The sequence below is a fragment of the Crocodylus siamensis genome, chromosome 6 (assembly GCF_052110815.1).
Source record: "Crocodylus siamensis isolate JL-2025a chromosome 6, ASM5211081v1, whole genome shotgun sequence".
Taxonomy (NCBI): domain Eukaryota; kingdom Metazoa; phylum Chordata; order Crocodylia; family Crocodylidae; genus Crocodylus; species Crocodylus siamensis.
This window is the reverse complement of record NC_143400.1, coordinates 62,289,877-62,307,801: the sequence shown is the minus strand read 5'-3', so window position 1 is coordinate 62,307,801 and position 17,925 is coordinate 62,289,877. Positions and strand designations below refer to the sequence as shown.

The 17,925-nt window shown below is 41.8% G+C and overlaps 1 protein-coding gene across 2 annotated transcripts in view; it reads right to left on the bottom strand.

The window, feature by feature from the left end:
* The window catches only part of RHBDD1 (rhomboid domain containing 1), a 116,267-nt gene that overhangs the window by 62,503 nt on the left and 35,839 nt on the right, over positions 1-17,925 (bottom strand). For both annotated transcript variants that reach the window (XM_090053535.1, XM_090053536.1), the window contains exons 2-3: positions 17,007-17,521; positions 15,326-15,458 (exon numbers count right to left, since the gene is read on the bottom strand). In XM_090053535.1, coding sequence (XP_089909661.1) covers positions 15,326-15,458; positions 17,007-17,439 — 566 coding nt within the window. In that variant the 5' untranslated portion in view covers positions 17,440-17,521. The remainder of the gene's footprint in view (positions 1-15,325; positions 15,459-17,006; positions 17,522-17,925) is intronic.

The window sequence follows — 17,925 nt, the reverse complement described above, 5'->3', positions numbered from 1 at the left end:
TCAAACGTGCAAAGACAAAGCTGGTGATTTTAAAGTTACTCCCTGCCTATCAATTGTTGCTGTATCATTACATCTGTCACGGGTCATAAAATAAGCTATTCATAACTAGCTACATTAGAATATCGGATGTTGCATAAATACCTTCCCTACTGCCACCCCAACTAGACAAAACAGTTCACGCAAACAAGAACGTTAAATATTTCAGGAAGTGTCCTGTGTAGAAATCTATAACGATAATAGGCTCATTCTTTCTGTCCAGAGCAATCTGAATGGCTGGCTCGGTAGCCAATCACAATGCTTACTGAAATAACCAGCGTGCTCCTCATAGAGAGAATAAGCGTGTTACTATTATAGATCCAGAGGCAATTCAAGCGAACATGGAGGCAAGTCAGTGCTAGAATGAAGCACCAGGGCCTCACTGAAGGAAAAAAAAAGTAGCAAGGCCCAATCTTTCCCTACCTCCACGCCCAAACCTATCCACCTCTCCCACAGCTTGGGGGGCAGCTGCCAGCAGGCCTGGAGCTGTGGAGGGTCCCAGTGCTTCCCTCCACAGTGGTGGCACCCCCTAGGACAGCCTGGGTGGGGTGCCAGCAGGTGGGTGCTGCCCAGGAAGCACCACCACGGCAAGGAAGCACCAGGGTTCCCTGCAGCTCAGGGACTATATGACCCACCAGCACTCCCCAACTCACTCCCTGCTGCAGGAGATGCAGGCAGGCTCCAGGAGAAAAAGAAATAAAAAAGATTAGGCTTCTTGCTGCTTCCCCACCCACGCCAGCAGAGCCTGCCACGCAAGCTGCCACCAGGTCACGCAGCCCCAGCCCAACCCAACCCAGCCTCTCAGTCATAGGCACAGAGAGGGAGGGGGGGTGGAAACAGAGCCCCACTGCCGTAGTCCCCCATGGCTAAGAGGCTGGGTCTGGCGCATGGGGAAGTCTGAAGCGACTGCCCAGCTATGCTGTGGGGGGAGGGGAAAGCTGGGCTGCAGGGGGACCCCCTGCATGGTGCAGATCCCAGATGGGGAGGCCAGGGCAGAGTACTCTGTTTCTCCCCTGCCCTCCCTCCATTAGTTGAGAGGCTGGGGCTGATGGGAAGTTGGGGCCAAGGTGACTGCAGAGCTGGGTTCCACATGGGAAGCTGGGCAGCAGGGGGAAAAGTTACCAGTGCTGAGGGACCCCTGCACTATACAGACCCTAACTGGGGGCACAGGGGGCAGGGACATGTGCCAGGGTCTCTGTTCCTCCCCTTGCTGGCCCCCCATGCCCCCTGCCAATTGGGCTGAGGAGCTGAGGCTTTGCTGCCTTAGCTGTGACAGTCTAGGGGTGGGGCCAGCCCAGCTTAAGTGGAGTAGAGGAGCACTGTCAGCACGGTGATGGGGGCTCTTTAACAAATCTAATTGAACAAGCTTTAGTTAAAGTGCTCCTACCACCATTTTTCAGTGTGGGGACGCTGATACACAGGTAGTCCACCTGTCTTGTGAAGAAGGGTTAAATGGGTGCCACAAAGCATCTGGGGATACTGGGGGACTGCGACTTAACTTGAGTTGGGAGGGGATATGGAACAGAAGTTAGATAGACCAATCTAAATTAAACTGATTAAATTTGAAGGACCATCAGAACAGAAGACTTACTGAGTTCAGTGAAATTATAACAATTTTGCCATTAAAACTATAATTGAAAAAGTAGTAACTTCCCCCCCGACATATAGGCCTCTGCCTACAAAGCTGATATTAGCCATATATAATTTGTGACGCATAACATACAGGCGACCCTTGCTATTCATGGGGGCTACATCCTGATATCCCCCGTGAATTATGAAATCCACGAATAAGGCACTGTGTTCATGAGCACCACCTGCATTTATGAATACAGTGCCTCCGGTGGCCTGGAACGGGAAGGGGCATGGTTGTGCTGGTGATGGTGGGAGCCCAGCAGTGGCATTGGGAGTGCGGCGGCAGCGACGGGAGCCTGGCACTGGCAAGGGCAGAGCTTCTGAGGAGCTCCTTTAAGTGTATTTAAGAAGTGCGTTTGGCATTTGCAAACATTTGAAACCATGAATGCTGAACTCGCGAATAGTAAGGGTTTCCTGCACAAAATTATCTTTCTTGTGACCAATAAATTGCACAAATTGCAGTTGTGTAGGTTACAAGGATTTTTAAAGTATTTAAAGGGAGATATATATTTAAACCACTAGTTTACATAGCAAATTGGATTTCCATTGAACAAGTTTACATCACAAAATAAAATGACTCTTCTACATACAAATGACAACAGCTTCCTAGTTGAAATAAATGCAGTATCCCCTCCATTCTGTCCTTGAGAAAATGTATGCATTCTCCCTCAACAGATATGGCTGTTTGTGCAGAATTTTTCTAGAGCAGTGGCACCCAATATTTTTGCCCTATGGCTGGATAAGCTGTGCAGGTTAGTTTACAGGCCATATCTGGTCCATGGGCCTGATGCTACCTTGTTGGGTTGGCCTAACCAGGCCCAATGCCACCATATAGAACTTGGAACTTTGGCAGTGGGGAGCAGTGGCAGTGCTCATTCCCAAACTACTGTGGAATCCTGGAAGCTGGATGACATGGCTCCACAGGCCAGAAATTGACCATTTCTGCTTTGGAGTTTCTCAACCTTTTTAGACTCTAGGCACCCCTTCGTAAATTCAAAACTCCCCTTGGAAAATGCCAGCTCTTAGTTTGACTGATTTTTGGAGTGTAAAAAGATAATAAAATAATCACTCTGACCACAAGAGATCAGAATATAGGGATTCCTAGGTTTATCTCTGGGTTCATCTTGCAGGTCATGTTTGCACACCTGACGCTGCTAACTTTGCCTGGCATCCCATGGTTCCCTTGACAGGATTTCAAGGCACTCTAGCTGACAGTCACTATTCTGGAATTTTTTTAATAGAGTGTTTAAAAGGGTGAGTTTATGGGGGGAGGGGGATAATTAACAGTAGCTCCATCATATTTCTGAATAAAAAGTATGATTTAAAGAAAAAATATGAGAGTTTCCCACATGTAAGAACAGACAAAGAGTGGGTTCTGTACTTCAGAGGTGCATAGGATGGACACCTTTTAAAGTCTGATTCTCTTTAATGGGAAACAAAACCTAACAATATAAGCATTAAACATCCGATTTCTAAAGTAGAATTTAATTTTAAAAGTTGTATCCTCTGCATGGAAACATATTTTTAAATTAATTTTATGTGTTTGCATAATAAAAAGGCATAGGATTTATAAATGTTGTATGACTGTTTCAAGTGGGCCAGTTGTGCATGTGGGCTCTATAATGTATAAATAAGCCTCTAAATAAGTGGAATTTTTAAATTACACATGTATATGAGTAAAAAAACCTCTTGGATGGTTTTCTACATGGTCTCATAAATATTACAAGAGCATAACTATATTATTAAAACAACGTATTAAATGTATTAAGCTATATTTGCACGTAGGATTATTTCTTGAAAGGCGCAATCTCATTACATTTCCTTCAGACAGCAAAATTCATTACACAAAAAAGTTCACTTTTTTCAGAAACAACATGAAAAGTGGCCTGAACTAAATATGCATTTTAAATACACATACATGAAAGTCCTATTATCCATTATATTGAAGAGGAAACCTATGGTTTATATAAAAGTGTTTTATTCGATTTGTATTAACCTTTTAAAACAAAAACTTTAGCAGCACTTAAGACCAGGTCAGCACTTCAGCGAAAGGTTTTTTCTTCTTATAGGTTTAAAGCTCTTCCTTACTTTGCAAAATTTTTGTACCAAAGCAGTTTTTAACATATTTCTTAAAGTTTTTTCAAGTGTAAAGATTACATTTTTATAACCATTTATAATATTTTTCCTAATGGGACAATCTTTACATTCTAAATAATTTGCACTAAAACAATGTGCTGAACACTTTCAGCAGCATAAGTAGGATCTGCCCCTGCAACATTACCATTATTTTACACTTTCATAGATTTGAACAGTAAGTCACCATTTTCCAAGCTCCCTCTTAAAAATGAATAAACTATACTGTCCTAGTGCTGATTTTCTTGATCATTTGCCTTATTATAGATTTATACTTGCAGTTATTTTAGTAGTAGGCTGTTAAAAATTGAATTTTTATTGAAAAACAATGTTTCCTGCCTACCAGCTTATACTGAAGCTATTCAGAGAGTACCGTTGAAGAAATGGCAAAAATCCAGCTGCCTTCATGGTATATGATCATGCACAAGTTTTAAAGAACACTGCCATGGATTTTAGCCTACTGACAATGTACAAATATACTTTTAGGCATAGGGCAAACAAGTCAAACAGAAAGAAAAAGGCTTTCACAATATTCCTTGGTTTTTCCTTCTTATTTGGATTTTGTTTCCATAACTTAGTTTGTGGCCATCTCTGCTTGATAATTCGCTCCCGTGCTGCCTTTGCCTGGGCAGCTGGTCTTGCTTGCCAAGGAACCTCGTGTAGACCCCAGAGGGTTCTTCGATTAGCTTTGGGGTGTCCCCCAAACTCATCTGCCATGACTTAGGATGGTCCTTCAGTGAAGGGGGTCCCCTTTGAGGATGCCTCCAGAGTTGTCATGTGTCCTGGTGGATGTCCACGGGGCTCCAACCTCCCCTACGCCACAGCCATATGCCACCCTTCGAAAAAAGAGGCTCAGGACCTTTTGCGGCTAGCTCCTGTTGATGTCTTCACCAGTTCCTACATGTCTCCTCTCGCCGATGGGCGCCTTGGGCTCTGGCCAGACCCAGAAGGTCTGGTGACACTCTGCCTTCGGGGTTGTCCCTTTTGATGCCCTGCGCATTCTACAACAGATGCTGTCAGTTGTTGCCATGTTTGCATGTGGTCTCTCATCTTCAAATGGGGTCTCTAATTCCCCAAACCTGGTATGGTGTGCTAGGCTAACCTGCTCTAGGCAGGGAACCAAAACAGATTAGACCAAGAAAAAAAAGACACAAATGGAACTCACCACCAGAAAACCCCACACCACAGGAATAACCCAAAGTGAAAGGAAAAGGAACAAAGACTACGAGAAAAACAAGATAAAGAGAAGAAGAGAGAAGAGGAGCAACCATGGGGCTGAGAGTCCCATGCTCCCCTCGCCCCCAATGCCTCTAGACTAGCGCATCCCCTGGGTCGGGACCCACGCCTTCACCCCAGCCAGGGTCTCTCTCGTCTCCCCCAGGATCCACCTCTGCCCTGGGGTTGCAGCACCCACCGCCTCCGGCAGTAGCTCCCTTGACGGCTCTTGCCGCTGCCGGCCTAACTGCCAGCTCCTCCGATCCCTGCCGGTCTTCCCTGATGTGAGGATCTCCCACAGCTGCTGCTGCTGCCGCCACCACTGCTGGCCTCACTGCCAGCCCCTTTGATCCACACTAGTCTTCCCCAGTGCAAGGATCTCCTGCAGCTGGATGTGCTCCACTCAGCAGTCCCCTGCCGCTCCCCGGCACTCGGCGTCCCTCTTCCTATGCTCCTGGGGCTGGTTTTTATCTTTGCTGGGTAATGCCTCTTCGTGACATCACCCAGCTCCAGCTGGAGATGGGCGCAGCTGATAAACCACTCGGGCGGTTTTCTCTAGCACACCTCCTCGCTTCTCCGGAGCCCTGCAACAGGTAGGTTTTTTCTTCTTTTACTTTCATCTGCGGTCTGCCTATAGATGGGGATTCCCCCTTGCCCTATCCTACGTCCCTGGGATTCATTCCCATATAGTCCAGATATGATACTTTTTATTATTTCCATAAAATTGTTCCGGTTAAGATTTTTAATTACATAATGGCTTTAAAAATAACATTTTGACCTCTCTTACAAAAAGTTTCTGCAAAGAGTATTCTTATACTATTTATGAAACCTAAGAAATTTACTCAAATGGATATTTACATAGTTCTGTAAAAGAGCAATTTAAGAGTGTTGCAAGATTCCCCTCTGTGAGGAGGTAATGCTCTCCTCCCTCATCCAAGAACCTGCAACTGCCCCAGTTCCTCCTGTGGGTGCTCCTTTGGGGACCGCTGTTGCTTCTTTCTCCAAACCCCAGGGGGGGAAGGCAGCTATGCTGCTGACCCCAATCCCCTATCCTTATCTCCAGCCTCCCCTGCCCCCGCATACACACGCTCCCAGCAGCACACTCTGCTGTGAGTGGGCAGGCAGGAGGACATGGCCAGAGCTGCACTTGGCAGCCCAGCTTGTGCTCTCTACTTCTCTCACACTCCCAGGGGACAGGAGGCAAGGGGTCACTGACATGTGAAACCCATTAGAAATAGCTTCAGCAGTGGGGACTGCCCTTGCCTCCTGAGGTTCAGATTACAGGTTGGAAAGGGGAAGGGAGCGGAAAGAGCAGGGCACAGCAGAATGAGGTCCTGCTCTTGGATCAGTGATTTTCAACATTTTTAGTCTCAAGGCCTACTCCATATCTTTTCTGAATTTAGCTCCGTCTCAGGGTTGTTGGCTATCGCTGTGTTAGTCTAAGTACATATGCAGACAAGGCTCCTTGGGTAAATGAAATATCTTTTATTAGACCAAATAAATAGTTGGAAAAATTGTTCTTTGCAAGCTTTTGGGTATAAACACCCTTTTTCAGGGATAGGAAGAGTCTGCTGATGTTTGTACGCTTTCCTGGGTGGATTAAAAGTGTAAGCCAATATGCAAAATGCAGGTTAATGAAAAAGCAAATGCCGAGCAGGGAAGATCAGCGTGGATGGGAGATGATAGGCACGAGATAGATAAATGTGGGAAGAGAAGGGGAGAATGTTGACCTGATGATAGAAGGTAGCTGGTAAAATGTAGCGAGGTTACCAGGGGTTATCAGATGGCAGGCAGATTATAAAGTGCTAAAAATCCTCAGTGATTTTCAACTGGGGTGCCACAACATTCAAAAAAGTTATGTTGGGGTTTTTTTGTTTTGTTTTGTTTTCACAATACTTCTCAGAAGTGGTGTGATTTCCTCTAACAGGAGAATGGAATATGTTATATGTTTTGCAAAACATATTATGTACATACACCTTTTTAGGTGCAAGACTGAAGTATGTTTGAGGATAAGAAATCATGTATTGATAGTAACAACATAATAATCTACAGCCTTTCTGCTACTAGTTAGCCCAATATAATAGACTTAATAATAATTTTCTTCCACAGTACAGACAGCTGCATTTTGCATAATATGAACCGAATTCATATGAACCAAGTTCTGAATAGAAAAAGGAAAAAACAGTTCTGTGGACTATTTTAGATCCATGATTTTTACATATACATCACTGAACATTATACAAAGGAGAAAGTCAGTTCACACTTGTAAAGGAATATTTAAAATAATGTCTCATTTAAATAAGAATCATTTAGTAAACATATCCCCAGAGACCCTATTTACCTCATTATTATGAAGTGAATATTATTTGTACAACATGCGTCTATGTAGCATTTCCTGATGACTTCCTTCAAAAGGCTGAAGAGCTTATTATTAAACATACACATTCTAAATAGAAATAATTGCATTTCCTCACTTCATTATGTAGTTTTAATGAAAATAATTAAGAATATTACAGGAAAGCAAATGAAATCTAAATGATTTATTCATGTTTTTAGAGATTTAGCCTAATGCACAAAACTTTCTATATAATGTTCTATTAGTAATGTTCCAGGATCTTTATTTTTTAATTAGAATTTCTGATTAATACTAAATGATCCTAAATGATTTCATTTCTAGCATTTATAATTCTAGCCACCTGAAATATCCAATGACAGTAATAGAACAAGAAGGCTTGCACCTGTCACTGAGTTACCACTCTCCCTCAAACAGTCTTCAGCAGCAGAAAGAAAAATGTAGGAGTTATTACTAATGTACACAATTATATCACAAAAGCCAGTGACTGAAATCAAGTCTGCCCTTAGTTCAAACTATCATTACAGTCTTTTGGGTCAGTTTCTTTTTTTATTTATTTCAATTGTTTACCCTTTGTCTAGTCAAAACCTATATTTGGTAAAGCACATGGGTAAAAACAGTAAGCAAAGGCAGAATTAGCAAATTGACATAATGTGAAAGCCCATCACTTCCTTTAGGTAAAGCAATTAATTTCTCACAACAATAGGATCTAGTTCAACTATTTTACACACAAGATTCATTTACCCATAACTTGTACAGCCAATTATACAAGACAATTTATGTCCTTCATTGCTAAATTAAAATTTGCTTGGGAAGTAGGCCATGTAGCTACTTTAACAGTGCTGAACAAACTATTCAAGTGCAAATGAGATAAAATTAAATAATCACACAAGAAAGAATCAACTGTTGATTTTCAGCAGCACTGCACAGAAAAACACAATTGTTTGTTTCTATCATCATCAAATAAACTTTCCCATATCTGGTTATTTTGTAATAAATTTGGAATGTCCTATAAAAAAAAGTTGCCAACCCAGTCTGGCAAAGAGCATAGGCCAGGAAACTGGTTCTCACTGTTTAACATCACTTTTCTGGACTCTTACGAACAACATTTTTTGCTTGCTTAACTGAATGTTAGCAGGTCAGGGGACACCAAGAAACTAGACATTCCACAAGGCATACTATATGTCTCTTAAAACTTCTGAGTAAATATTCCTAAAGCAAAAGAAAATCCAGTGCTTCCCTGATTCCTTAGTACTAACAAGCACAAACAAATAAAACCAAAAACCTTAAGCAGTAAATTAAATCAAATTTTCTAAGAATCACTGACGCATTTGAGAAAAACGATTGAAGCCTCAAACCTGACAGCTATATCCTTGTGAGGATGGATTCCTATCACGTGTCAGCACACAATTCAACAACAGTCAATAAAGCTTTGCACATGCAAAAGGAATCCACCTAGGTGCAGGAACAGACTTGAAAAATAATCTTGTATATTTTCATACTGACAATCAAGTCTCAGAGACCCACATTAAACTTACACCGATTAACTTAAAACCAGAGCCCTTAGGAAACCAGAGATACTTCTGACTTTAAAGACTGCATCTCTAATGCTATGTTAGTGACTGGGAGCTGTTCTCTCAGTAGATCTGGGGTCAAACTGGAGACTGAAAAAATCAAGACGTTTATTCTGAGACTGACCAAAAAACCCAGCAATTTCTGAAAATCTTGACCTGTGTGTTATTACAGTTAAATCAATGGACATATGTGTCATAGGTGGGACAGAAAAAAGGTTAAATTTAAAACTGAAAACCAAAGCAAAACCAAGCCAAACCTAAAGAGCCTGGTGGCCATAGAAGTAGGAGATTAAAATCTTACATTAAAACTCAGACAGGCAAAGACATCAGCCATTAACATTTCTCTGTATGTTTTACTGAAAAGCTGACATTGACATATCTTCTCTTATTAGATTTAAGTTCTGTAGGGCAAGAATTGTATCTTACGTTTATACAACTCTTCAGCACAATTTCTTATTAGTTCTGTAGTGGCAACCAGGAACATGACAGGCGTCATTCAATAGCTGCTGCAGCACTGTATAAACTGACAATCATAACAGTAAACATTAAATAACTAAATACTACAGCAAAACATTAGGAAGCTCTAATTTAGACAGTGAAAACCAATAAGCAGGAAAAAATTCTCACATACATAGCTGGCTGATTATAGTGAAGCAAAGCACACCTTATATATAGCCTCTACACTTCTCTAATGACTTCTATGTAGGAACAGCAGTACTCAAAAAAGTTTTACTAAAACTGCACAAATACTGCACAAATAAACATTATGCTGTAAGGGAGCAGTGCAAACAGGCATCTCTAATGACAGGTCAGAGATGACAACAGAGTAGCTTCTCACTAATAAACTATGCTGAATGAACTACTACCTCCCATTTGCAGGATAATTTACAAGTCAGTTCTTTATATCTGCCTACAACCAATATAAGAAAAGCAGATTTACATTGCTGTTACCAATTTCACTGGCATAACATTACTGAAGAGACCAAGTAGTACTGCAGGCAAGGTATAGGCCAGGAAAGATTTATTCAAAGTAGCAGAAGTGTTTGGCAAGCAAGAGTAGATCAGGTTCAGTGATTTAGCAGTTCTCAGAGTTGAAGTGCTATAAAATGTAATCTGAAAGAGGGTGAAAGTCTTTTAGCATCAGCAAGTTAGGTCATAAGTCAATGACCATCAACAAGGCAAAACTATAAGACAGTCTCATTAGTAAAGAAGCATTTAACTACAAGCTGTGGCAGAAGGCCACCTCTGTTTCTCCCCCCAAAAACTCTGCTTTGTGATAATTTGGTTAGGATGGGACCAGCAGAGGATACACACCTTACCCCATCCCTTTAGGTAACCTGAGCTGGATATATTCCTGAGGGAGGGGGGAAACCTGCTCCCTCTGCCTACGTGACTGGCATCGCATACCTGGGTGAGGGGTTTGGGCTCCCTGGGGAGCTAGAGACTGTCAGTCTGCCAAGCTACTAGTGATGCATTTCAAATTGGTTTGCTGACAGCCAACAGGTGATGGCCTCCTTTGGACCAGGTAAATGAGGTCATAAGGGCTATATAAAAGTTAAGGACTGCCCAGGAGGAAGGGGCAGCAGCCATGAGGAAGACTCAGAGAGAGAGAAGAGCTGGACCATCTGAAACTTGCTCTCTCTCAAAACTCATGATCAAGGGACTGCCTGCCTCCAGAGGGAATCTCCACCTGCCTCTGGATGATACTTGTGAGTAAGCTACCTGAGATCTAACTAGATATATACCTTGCAGGAACTCAGATGTGTGATCAAAGGCTACCCAGCCATGCAAGTTTGCCCCTTGTAACCAATAAAGTTTTCCTTTGTACCTAGTGTGGGAGACATATTGGGAGTGGGTCTAAATTATGCCTTGGGGTCCCCTTGGTTTGGCTGACTAAGGGAGACCACTACTTGTGTTTCCAACTGAGAGAAGCACCCCCAAGTGCTTGAAGTGAGTCAAGTACACTCGAGGGCTACTAGGCCTGTGTTTCCCAGGCTAGTGGGTGTGCTCCAGGAAGGGGGTCAGCCAGACGTGAGGTGCCCCCAGGGAGGCACTCAGAGCTTGGAAGGTGGTTGGGTGCAGTGATGTGGGTGGCTCAACACAGGAGTGCTCCCTACTGGCCCACCAAACAAGCAGTATCACCCATGTGATTTCCTGAATGGAAGTAGTTAATGGGTTTTTTTATCCTGACTATGGGAGAATCTCATAAAATAATCCTTTTAACATTAGAGTTGGGCAAAAATTTGCATTTACAACCAAGATTACACAAAACGCTTTCCAAGTTTCACAAAAAAATTCAAATCAGGTTCAACAAAACATTCTGCAATATTTGCAAAGTTAAGGTGAGTTTTAGCAGCCCTGGAAAGATTATTATTATTTTTTTTTTTTTTATAAAAAGCATGGGAAACTGCATTTCTTTTGGGATTTTTGGTTTCTTTGTGGCCTTGAACTCACATGAAACAAAACCAAAGAAAAAGCTCACATAAGCCTCTAAGATGTGAAACTATGAAGGGTTTTTTTTGTTTGTTTCGTTTTTTCACAATTCTGTTAAGTTCCACCAATTTACACAACTGACTCACTCACTATAAAACACTTTGAAATAGGTAATACAGTAACAGAATACTGTAAACAAAAAATTCAGCTGGCTGTGCTGGAGAGGCAAAAATTCAGGAGCTAAATGAGGATCTTGTTTTGAATTATTCAAAACTGAGAAATGTTCCTCATGTCTTCCATTGTTTTGTTACAGGAGCTCTAAAAAGAATTAGCTATTACTAAAAAGAGGCAGAATTGGCTTACGATGATAATGATAAAAATCGCTTAATTAGAAACTGGTAGTTATGGGGAGAAGTGATTTTGTACACAAGTTAATGATTAATTAAGGTAGAAAGCCTTGAACTTTTCAACATAAGCTACGTACAGAAGAAAAGCCATTAGCACAACCACTGATTCTACTCATTTTAAGTAAATTAATTTCAATATCAATTATTGACACTTTGCCTTAAATAGATATGCCATATTCCTTGAATGATTCTCGTGAGATAAATTTTCCCCTCATGATTCTCCTACCTTCATTGCTCACATAATTTTGGAAAACTGACTAGAATGCTCTGTCTCTCACCTAACGTTTTTCCTCTACCAGTCTGCTAAAGGTCCGAGTTTATTACAGAGATGGCAGTTTCTCTTCTTGACAAGAACAGCTCGAGTGCCCATATAGCTTTGTTTGATAGATAGTTTTGTATATCTTATCTTTGTTCTGAAAAAGGAATGTGGCTTATGGAAATTAGAAGTAAGATAACCATAATGGCTTTGGGGCAGAACAACTTAGCTTTTCAGTATGCATGGCTCACTGCAAAAGTCCAGAAATTAAAACAAACAAACAAACAAAAAAAACCTTTCAGGATTCTTTATGAAGACTTATATTCTCCCCATCCTCTTCCTCTCCCCCTCCCACATATATATATACATATTTTTTTAAATCAAACCCAACTTCTGGCAAGTTTTCCAGAAATTGAGAAAAATTAAAATTAGCATTTTAGTTTGAACACCACAAAAAAGCATGTTGATATGAAAACTACATTCCTTCTGACCTCTCAGAGTGTGCTGCCAACCTTTCACAGCACAGTCTGAATGTCAGCTTTGGACAAATTACTATACCTGGATTCCCAGGTGACACTATGAAGCAATGTCTTTTTTGTGCATGGGAGGCAAAGTCTGAGTTCAGGCCTGTGATGTGGGTCTCACCCCAAGTGATCAGAGTTTTCATAGCCTCAAAATTAGATTGTTGCAGTGTAATCTGCAGATGAACCACCATTTAATCAGACACTGAGGCTTTACTGCCATAGGATGTATGAAGTGTAAACACAAACACATAAAGGCAAAGTTGAGATTAATACTTGTTATCTGTTTATCTGAAGATGAACATCAAGATGGTGGTTACCTCTGATAGCCTTTTATATGATTATCTGGGAAGTCGTTCTGCTTTCTCTAGGCTACCACAGGGATCAAGAGCTGTTAAATCAGGGGGGCAGCATATGGCCTGTGGGCTACATCCAACCCACCAAGCCCACAGTGCGTCCCTCAGCCCTGCCTGGCTCAGGCACGGGGGGTAGCCCATACCGTGGCACCTGAGGCCTGTCCCACCATCCTGGGCCATGCAGCAGGGCTAGGGCAACACAGTGACCAGACTCTGCTTTCCAACAGCCCTGGCAGCAGTGGTTTCTGCTGGTTGCTGCTACCAGTTGTCACTGCTGCCAAACCCAGCCCTGCTGCCCAGGGCTGGCCCATCTTTCCTGCGCCCATTGCCGGGGCACCAGACAGAACAAGTAGATGGTGTCTCCATGGACACTAACCTGGGACCCCCATGGGTGGGTCGTGCTCCGCTGGGCAGGTGGGATGGGGCCATGGTGGTGCGGAGAGTAGCATCTAGGAGTGCAACAGGTAGGCAGGGCCAGAATCTCAGGGCAGTGACAGTGCCGGGCCATGCTGGAAGTGGATGGCAGATCTGCTCTGAGCCCCAACTCCATGCTGTCACCACCATACAATCCTGGCCGCAGATGCCATTCCCCACCTGCCTTACTTCCATATGCCACTCCCTGCTCTCAGATGCCGCTTCCTACCTGCCTGTAGCCCCATCACATCTGCCCAGCTGAATGCACCACACCCATAGGGGTTCTGGACCAGTCTCCAGGGAGACCCCACCCACCCACTCGGTCTAGCACCTGGTCTAATAACATATCACTTAGAGAGTTTTGGTGAGCTGTTGCAGGCTGGAAGGGAAGGGGAAGAAGGGGGAGGGCTGACATGGGCTCTTGTGGGGGGCCTGGCCTGCAACACTCTACCAGAACTCCCTAAGTGACCCTCCAGTCCAAATAATTGCCCACCCCTGAGTTCACTTGTTCTTGATTTTGGATTTTAGACTTGAACTTTTAACAGCCAGTGACAACCTTTTAATAGAAACCTCTCTCTCTGTACCTGCTCTCTCTTAAAATTTCTCAGATTTTCTACATTGGCTAACATTTCAGTGAAAACTTCAGAGTTACAGTACTGTTCCAGTTTACCACAGAACCCTTTTTCTCCCTCAATAGGAATTATAAAAAAAAAAAAAAAAAAAAAAATCAGTCCAGTTATCTACAAGGTTGACTTACAATCAGAATAATAGGGTAGTACTGTAAGGAGTAAATGACTGCATGGCACCCTTAAGGCCAGCCAGCATTGGGTCATCTGCTCTACTGCTACCATGACAGAGGAGATGACTTTTGTGGTACCATTAGGTAGTCACCATCACTCTGCAAACAGTGGGGATCTCCTTGATTGGTTTCACTGGAGTGGAAGGTAAGCATTAATCCTCCATCATGAGGGTCAGGGCTCAAAAGCCTTAAAAAGCCTACCTTAGGTTGAAGCTTCCAAACACTTGCTACCCCTAAAGAGAACAAAAAGCTGAGAAGCCATAGGTTTGAGGCAGTTCATGTGGCAAGGTCACTGCAGAAGTCAAAGAGCCAGGAAACAGCCCACATGGCAAACTGGCAGAAGTTGACCTGATTTCCTGCAGGAACCTTGCCTGCGTTTCACTGAAAGTTGGTCAAAACTAATAATGAAACTTTTCGGATTAAATTAATTAGCATTTTTCAACAAAACAAAATTATATTGTCAGAATTTCCATACAACTACCCATTTTGTCCTCACACATTACTTAAAAATTAGGAGAAATTGAATTTTGAACCTCTAAAACCAGGGTGTTGTGAATCCCAGGTTTTAGCTCTGTCAGTGAAGTTTGTATCTAGAACTGCAACTCAAAACAGACTATATCTTTGTTGTAGTTTTTAATTTGTATTCAGTGGAAAAAGAAACATTTCTTAAAACTGACCCTGAAAACGTAGAATTGACTTAAATGCAGCACCAATTTAAAATGTAAATAATATGGTATAACCCTGGCAGTCTTTTGAGAATGAAGTCCAGCAGTCAATGTGGTGGTTTGTTAACTGAACCAAAAAAGCACATATAATAGCTTGACTGAGATATTGCGAAGGAGCTGGGATTGAGAGAGAACAGTTTTAAGGGGTAACAAAAGGATACTGTTTTCTCCTACAAGGGCCAGTTATAGCTCAGTTTTTCATTCAAGACGTGGGAAAGAGGTGTGGCGTCCCTAGTCCTTCCCAGTATCCTTAGTTAGCCTCTACCAACATACTTGGTGAGAATCCCCACACACGGTGCCAATTTTTCCTATTTGAAAAATATCAAACTGTGGGGTGCTGCATGGAAAGACAAATTGCTGCCTTCAGTCCTGCTATATTTTGGATACTAGCCAACCAGACAGAATCAACACCTTGACAGAATGTTTACACCCAAAATCACTTTTATGAACTGTGAAGGATTTAACACATACCCTGGGGAACACAAATGAATTGCCACAAGCTCCAGCCAACAAGCATATTTACTGGATACAGGAATTCCCATGACATTGCTGACCCTTCCTGGATTATAATGGTTGTTCAGAACTTTCAAAGCAAATAGTACTCCTGAAAAGAATAAAACAAAATAATCACATCAAGAGTGAAATACCTGCAGCTCTGAAAGTGTTAAAAATTGAAGGAACTGAAAAACATAAAAAGAAGAGACTCATTTACAGTATGGTTACATTTAATATCATGCTATTTCTCCACAAAATTTCAAGCCTACATTTTTACTTCAAATATAGAAGATGCAGAATTTTATAATTGTAACATTTTTCCTCCAACAATGAAATCTTTTCAGTGTAGACTAAAATTTATATTTTAGTCTAGTATATCCTATCTTAAGTAATTTATAACATACCTGTTCACAATATGTATTTAATATTCAGAACAGCACAACAAATGAATAATGGAGCTAGCAATACTAGTGATCTAAGTTACTGACCTACCAATAAAACCCCTAGCACTTTGTACACATGCTTGTGCTGCTGCACCAGGCACTTTTAAAAGTGGAGGTGTTTTTGTTCTAAAGTGCACCACCACTATTTTCTGAAGGCTGATGTGCAGTTTACCACTTGTACAATTGCATGCAACACAGCACAGTGCACGTCAGCTTGCGCAGAGCAAACTTGATTAATTGAGCATGTGTACTCGATTAATCGAGTCTCTTCCAACCCACTGGATATCCACCACATCACGGGACAACAAGGTATTTGCATAAATGCCCCTAAGGCTTGAAAACAGAGGTGAATGAGTTTCGTGGAACTCAACAGAAGACTCAGGAATTCTGAATTCTTCAAGACTTGTATTACATATAATTTCAGGATCTCCAAGTTCCAGAAATAACTGCTAAGAGAAGCCATCCCGCAGCGATGAGTTAGAATTCTTTAGTCTTTACAATAGAATAAAAGATAAAGACGTACCACTTCACGTAATTTAGTTCAACTTTCACCAATAACAGTAATTCTGTTACTGCAAAAATAATGAGAACCCAAAACATTGTAACGGAAAGAAACAGAGTTAACTGGACTTGCTCAGCCCCTTCCTTCTTTCAGGTGAAAGCATGTGGACATCTAGGGAATAGGTGTGCCCTCAGCCACCACTGGCCCATGGAGTCTGACATAAGTGCATGGGGCACACACATACCACACGGATACCCAAAGTAGTTGAAGTATATGTACTTTTTTAACCACCATTAGAAAAAAAATAAAAAATAGTTCCACTTTTCATATTCCAAAACCACGGTGTTCAACCTACAGCTTGCAAGCCTGATCTAGCCCCCAGCATAACTGGATCTGGCTCACAGTATGAGGCACCAGTAGCAATCAACTCAGCCTGACATGTCCCCTTCCCTGCCCTGTACCATACCACTGATCCTCCCCACAGGCCAAAGCTAAGTTCCCTTTCTCTCTACCTTCCCATCCCTACCTCTGACACTGGCTGCCACCTTCCTCCCCACTTCCCCACTACTGGACAGGTGTAGTGACCTGTGGTACAGCTGGGTTGCAAGCATTCAGCCCCTTGCTCTAAAAGGTTGAGCTCCACTACTCTAAAAGATACTATGGAACACATGTACCAGATACTAAGTTAACCTGCACTAATCAGATGCCTTACCTGAAAAACCTACAGCACAGTTCAAGTTGTACGATGGGTCATTCATAAATTCTCCAAGTGCAAATTCCAACACCATATACACAACTCCAATTAATACTGAAAATGTTGAAATGATATATGCAAACCATATGCTTCCAAGCTTTCGTTCCAACATTATCCCCTTCCAGAGCATGGAGACCATGTTAAAATATAAATGCCAATCATCTGCATGGTGTATTGGCGCAAGCAACAAACGCTGCCAGTCTTTTTGGTAATAACCCTCTTCTACACTGATACATGCTTTTATCAATGGCTTCAAAGGATTCAAAAAGAGAAAAATGTTCAATACTAGGGTCCCAAGTGTTACAGGTGGAATGTTAGTGAGCCCAATTTGAAAGATTTGAGAGAGTAGCATAATTAATCCCATATTTAATCCTCTCTGTCGTCGTTGCATAATTGCTTTTTATTCAGAAAAAATTAGGATTGTTTTAATTTCTAGTCTCTGGATTCCAACTGACACACAAGTTCAGTGTATTCTGAAAGAAAAAAAAAACAAATTTATATTAATTCCTATAGTTACTTACCAATTACAAGCAAATATGAAAATGGTGATTGAAACAACTTGTCAGATGTATATGGAATATTTGCAAAATCTGCAGAATTTATTCAGTTATATTTCTTAAATCCATCACAGTAAAGCCAAAAAAGTATGCCATCAAAAAAGATTTAAACAAACAAATTTATCATAAATACAAGATAAAATTCTGCATCCCTGTGAAAGGCCTAAATAAAATTACTTTGCACAAGTTATTTATACAGACACTGCAAGAAGAAAAAAGGGCTTGTAATTTGTACTGCTCCCTCTAATCAAGGCTTTGTTGCTCTACAAGATTAATGGATTTGATACCCATGTCTCTCACCAATTGGCTCTGGGAGAAGA